The sequence below is a fragment of the Camelina sativa genome, chromosome 15 (assembly GCF_000633955.1).
Source record: "Camelina sativa cultivar DH55 chromosome 15, Cs, whole genome shotgun sequence".
NCBI classification, from domain to species: Eukaryota; Viridiplantae; Streptophyta; class Magnoliopsida; order Brassicales; family Brassicaceae; genus Camelina; species Camelina sativa.
Genome location: NC_025699.1, coordinates 10,834,807 through 10,839,936, shown reverse-complemented (window position 1 = coordinate 10,839,936; position 5,130 = coordinate 10,834,807). Strand labels below are relative to the sequence as shown.

Below are 5,130 nucleotides of genomic sequence, written 5' to 3'. Positions count from 1 at the left end.
AAAAAAAAAAAAAAAAAAAACATATATTGATCGTGAAAAAGAGTGTGCAAGGTTGAAAGTTAAAAAAAAAACCCTAATTTCTACGCACTTGGAAACAATGACAATGATGTCCGATCTTACACAGGATTTGGTAGAGGATATACTCTATAGGGTTCCGATAACTTGTCTCGGAGCAGTGAGATCCACTTGCAAAGGATGGACCGCTTTATCCGCTTCTATGTAAAGTAGAACCAAAGCATCAGTTTCTAGGGTTCATGGTGAAGGATTATAGGCTTTGTTCAATGAGGTTCAATCTCCTGAAGGAAGATGGTGAAGAATGGGTTGACCCGTCAGTAAAGGAGATTGGTATTTTAACTCATAACCGAGTTGAGATATCTACAGTTTTTCATTGTGATGGCTTATTGTTATGCGTCACAACGGACAAGTCATGTCTTATTGTTTGGAACCCGTACCTAGGACAAACCAGATGAATAATCAAAAAGACAACAGTAGCACCCAAGTATGCTCTTGGATGCGACAAGAACAAGAATCACAAGATATTGATGTATTTTTATATACTGAGCTACTACTACCAAATTTACGATTTTAAGTCTGACTCATGGAGGGTATTAAATATCAACGAGAATACATACCTGTCTTGGCCCGGCACAACGTTGGATGGAAATACTTACTTTTTGACTAGAGAAGGGGGATATATGATCTGTTCTGATTTTACGGCAGAGAGATTTGGACAACTTCTTTCTCTGCCGTTTGAGAATCTTAATGATGGCTTAGTACTGTTGTCTTGTGTCAAAGAAGAGAAACTCGCACTGTTTTTTCAAAACGATGAATTGAAACATTCACGGTGGATATTTGGAGCTAACCAACAAGGTTTAACACTAAACCTGTCGGAAGGAAACAAGAAGATGACTACACTAGCCCAGTTTAATAGCTTGTTCTTTCATAATAGTTTCTTTTTTTCTTTCTTGCTTCTCTTTAATTTCATTCGTTTTCTACCTTTTTCAATTTTAGTTTAATTATTTTATAGCTTATCAAAATAGAACACAAAACGCTCTACTAATTTCTTCTTTATCCGAAAAGATACAAATTTATCAAAACAAAACAACATCCTCCTCAGACTTTTTATTATTATTTTTTTTTCTTTTTGTGTTTGTTCGTTTGGGTAGCTTTATGTAGGTGGTGGCATGGGCAAAAAGAATATGAAAAAAAATAGTGAAAAGTCTCTCCTAGTGCAGAAACAAAGCTTCTAAATAATCATCAACATAAGCCAAGCAAGGCCAATAATCTGTTCTTATATGCACCAATGTGGATCCTTCCCCAACTTCCATTTCAAACATCAGATGATATCTCGGCGGCAGAAACACCAACATCTTTATCTTTCCCATTTTCCCTCTGCTCCTCGTCATCGGAACCTCTTGGTCATCTCCATATCCAATGTATGTCAGACGAAGAGGGCCTCGGTTTCCCACCGAGGATGATGTAGACTGCTCTGCATTTGCGTGATTCCCTTCTTCTTCTTCCTCTTCCTTCCACACAATGTTCTCGATGATTCCTCCGTCTCTTACAATGTTTACAAGCAGTTCTCCGCTGATAGCCACCACAAAAGGCGCTAAGCGAAGCTCGGTGGCCTGTATTACAGTTTCCGCTGGGACTTCAAGCAGTTTTACTGACCGAGTCCCGCTGACTGCTGCAGCGGTTTTCCCTCCTTTAAGTGCAAATGTTTCATGCGCCGTGCTGGATGAAGAACCACACACTTCCCACAATGCATTGAATAGATCTGAGTAGTAGCTCGGTGTTGAATCTTCAGGTTCGTCGGGTGGAACAAGAGCTTTTAGGAACATGTCTTCGATCCCCACAGGGACACTCTCGAGTTTTCCCTGAATCATCTGACCATTTTCTGCATTTGCTTCCATTGAAACCTCAACCAAACCTGGTGTAGGTTCTCTAGGTTCCAGTTCCACTGTTACAGGTGCTCCTCCTCTCAAGCCATCTTTCTCCTCCTCTTTCAGCGTGTTTTCTACCAGGACGATGTCTAAAGAAACTTCTTCGTTGGGTACATTGCTGTTCGAATGAGGCTCACCGAGAAGGAAAGGTATGCGGCATGAGGGGATAGAGCCATACGGAGCTGAAGATGAGAATTTGAGCACGCTCGCGAAAATCGCAGGAGGTGAGTCAACTTTCTCTAACTCGACATTCTGAGTTTCACTTCCCCAGACACTGCTATATGGTTCAGCATCCAATCTCAAAGTACAGGTTATCCTAACCTTAATTCCAGGCATGTGTTTAAAATCAGGAATCACTGAGAAATACCTTCTTAATCTTTCTAGAATCTCTCCAATCTTTGAGTCCATTACCCTTAACGTAGGTTTTCCTGATTCAATTCTTCGAGCTTCTGGCAAAATCTGGAGTTCTTGACTGCCATCCAGCTCAACTTCATCTACCTCGATTTTGCATTCTATAATGCTATATCCATCAGTTCCAACAGTTAGAGATGGTAGAGACAATGACCATGACTGTTTCACGAGTAGGGGCGTAACCCGTTCAAGAAGAATATAGGCTGAAAGGTTCCGAGATTTACTAGGATCATGACGAAAACGAGGACTTTGAACACTAAAGAATGTAGAAGGATGAGTTGATGGAGAGACAGCATCTGCGGGCTTCAAAATGTTTTTAATTCTCTGTCCTGGTATACAGACCAGCATCCTCAGATATATCCTACAATGCACCAATTTAAGAGGTTGGGTTAACGCCATCACAAATTCATAAATCTTAGAAAGATTTGTTTAGTGTGTGTCATGGTCATACCTAGCATTGTCTCGGACTTCCAGATCAGGGAAATAGAGACATGTGAGGGAAAGAAGGCGAGAGAGTCCAAGAAATAATCTAGAGCTCTTATGGTGACTCATCAGTGTTCGACAAATGCCAAGAACTTCAGTTCCTTGATCCCAAAATTTCAACCCCACATCAAACCCCCGCTTCTCAACAAGTGAAATTACAAACTTCGTAAGCAGCTCTATCAATCGAGAAGGAGGTATTGTATCATTCTCGGCTATCCGATGGAAAAGCGGGAAGTAAGCTGTTAATAAGTTGTTTTTCATAAGTTTGGGAAGCAGTTTCTCATCGAGTGTCTGAAGAAACCGCTCTCCTAACCACTGATGCTTGTGACAGTTTATCAACCGCTCAATAAAAGCCACAATAACAGGGACCAATATTTGAAACTCCAAAGTCATGTCTACCAGCAACCCCTGAATTAAATATAGAAGACAATCAAAATAAAGGAAGAGTATATTGGGGAGAGCATAATCAGCAAAATATTGGTTACTAAAAAGGCCCACAGAGTTCCGTTCCTTTTGAAAACAAGCAAAAGGAACTATCATCAAGTAAGACCAAGAAGCAAACAAAGATAGTTACAGACCTGCACGTTTTGGAAGAGGCTAGACTCCATAAGAATTCTAGTGGTGGAAGGGTCAGTGTCGGAATGTGTAGATGCACATATCAGAAACTTGTGCAAAGTGCGGAATGCTAATTCAGTTTCTGAGCTCCATGGAGGCAACCATTTAAAATCCGAAACCGATACCAAGCATTCCTGCAACAAATCCCCAGCAGATTTGCTGTTATTACCTCCACTCAAAGCGTTGGAATTAACAGAGCATTGTACCAGCAGATCAAGCTTCAACGCTTTCAAAGCAAGTGGATCAAAAACCACAGGATGAAACTTCTGACCCATCTCAAGAACAGATTTCCTCTTCTCAAGCTCCCCACTCAACATAAGCTTATTCAACAAACCCATTAACCAATGCAGCGCAAGCAAGCGGAAAACAAGATAGATCTGAGTCTCCTTGGAAAATAGCATAAGACGTCTCATGATCTCTTTCTCTTGTCCCTCAAACGCATCAGGGAACTGAGTATACATAAGCAAGACAACATGACAAAGCATCGGATCAAAAGAATAAATCATCCCCAAGAACTGAACTCTCAGCATAGAGGCCTGTAACTCCAATGCTGATGCAAGTGGCACAACCATACCCATAAACTCCATCATAGCACAAGACGTAAACAAATACGGAGACTCCAACATAAAAGCCAGCGTTCGTCTCAGTTCCTTCTGATCTGGCCCCAATCCTTGATGATGACCTTGACTCATAACCAAACTCTGATCACGCATCCAATTAGGAGCATTAAAAGGCACCAAAGGTACAGAGGTACTAAGAAGCGAAACCTTAAGCTTCTGATGAACCACGTTGTAAACAATAGTAGTGAACAAGAGAAGGTAAGCTTGCACAGTGTGAGTTCTCTCCGCTTGACACAACGACCAAAGATGACCAGCCACATCAGATAACAAACCAGGGAAAGCTTTCTCAAGCTGACGTAAACACTCGCACGCTACGGCACGAGCTTGTCGATCAAACCCGTGGTTAGGACGATTCACGAGAGCAAGAAGCAAATCAACAACCGCTTCGACGTGACCTAGAGAGAAAGAATCAATCGATACAATCACAGAGGTGAAAGAGACCATAGCTTGCTCCTTCAATCCCGACGATCCATCCGTCGGTGATTGCACGATCGCTCGGAGAACATCGATGAAGCGATCAAAGGTATCGTTACCACATTTATCAAACAAAATCGGGGAAAACTCGTCGAGAAAGACAAGGATTGAGAGCTTTACAGTGATAGGGAAGTCTTTCTTGAGGAGAGACGAGAGAGCCAAGTCCGCTAGAGAATCAATCTGGAAAACGGAAGTGAACCAGTCGCGAGGAGCGCCGTCGTCTCGGAAGTCGTCGATGAGAACGTCCCAGTCCTGGATAGAGAGAGGTCTCGCCGGAGTCTTCTCCGGCGTCGTCGTCGTGGTCATTCTCCGATCGAATCTAGGATTTGAATCTGAAGAGAATGAAAAATAAAAGTCATTTGAGAGAAGAAGAAGAAGAAGAAGATAAGACTATCCCTCCCCTCGTCGCCGGTCGTAATTAAACTCTCCGAGAACAATTCACCGAAGCTGCCTGATGACTCATTATTGATTATTTTTATTTTTTATTTTCCATATAATTATCTTCTTTAAACGACTGCGTTTCACGTTGCACCAAAACGCTGATTATACAGCGACTGCGTTTCACGTAACCTAACTTAACTCAT

The 5,130-nt window shown here is 41.8% G+C and overlaps 1 protein-coding gene across 1 annotated transcript; it reads right to left on the bottom strand.

Moving 5' to 3' along the window:
* LOC104746384 (AP-5 complex subunit beta-1-like) lies at positions 1,053-4,994 on the bottom strand. The gene is made up of 3 exons (XM_010467847.2): positions 3,416-4,994; positions 2,806-3,245; positions 1,053-2,715 (listed from the first exon to the last, which is right to left on the bottom strand). Exons 1-3 carry the CDS (start codon positions 4,850-4,852, stop codon positions 1,227-1,229), a joined length of 3,366 nt encoding a protein of 1,121 aa, XP_010466149.1. The 5' UTR covers positions 4,853-4,994; the 3' UTR covers positions 1,053-1,226.

What these genes read in the sequence shown, in the direction of transcription:
- LOC104746384 (XM_010467847.2), bottom strand. Translation starts at nt 4,852, where the DNA reads ATGACCACGACGACGACGCCGGAGAAGACTCCGGCGAGACCTCTCTCT. An exon ending in GCCTCTTCCAAAACGTGCAG is followed by an intron (nt 3,246 to 3,415) that starts GTCTGTAACTAT and finishes TATTTAATTCAG; the next exon opens with GGGTTGCTGGTAGACATGAC. An exon ending in GAAGTCCGAGACAATGCTAG is followed by an intron (nt 2,716 to 2,805) that starts GTATGACCATGA and finishes GGTGCATTGTAG; the next exon opens with GATATATCTGAGGATGCTGG.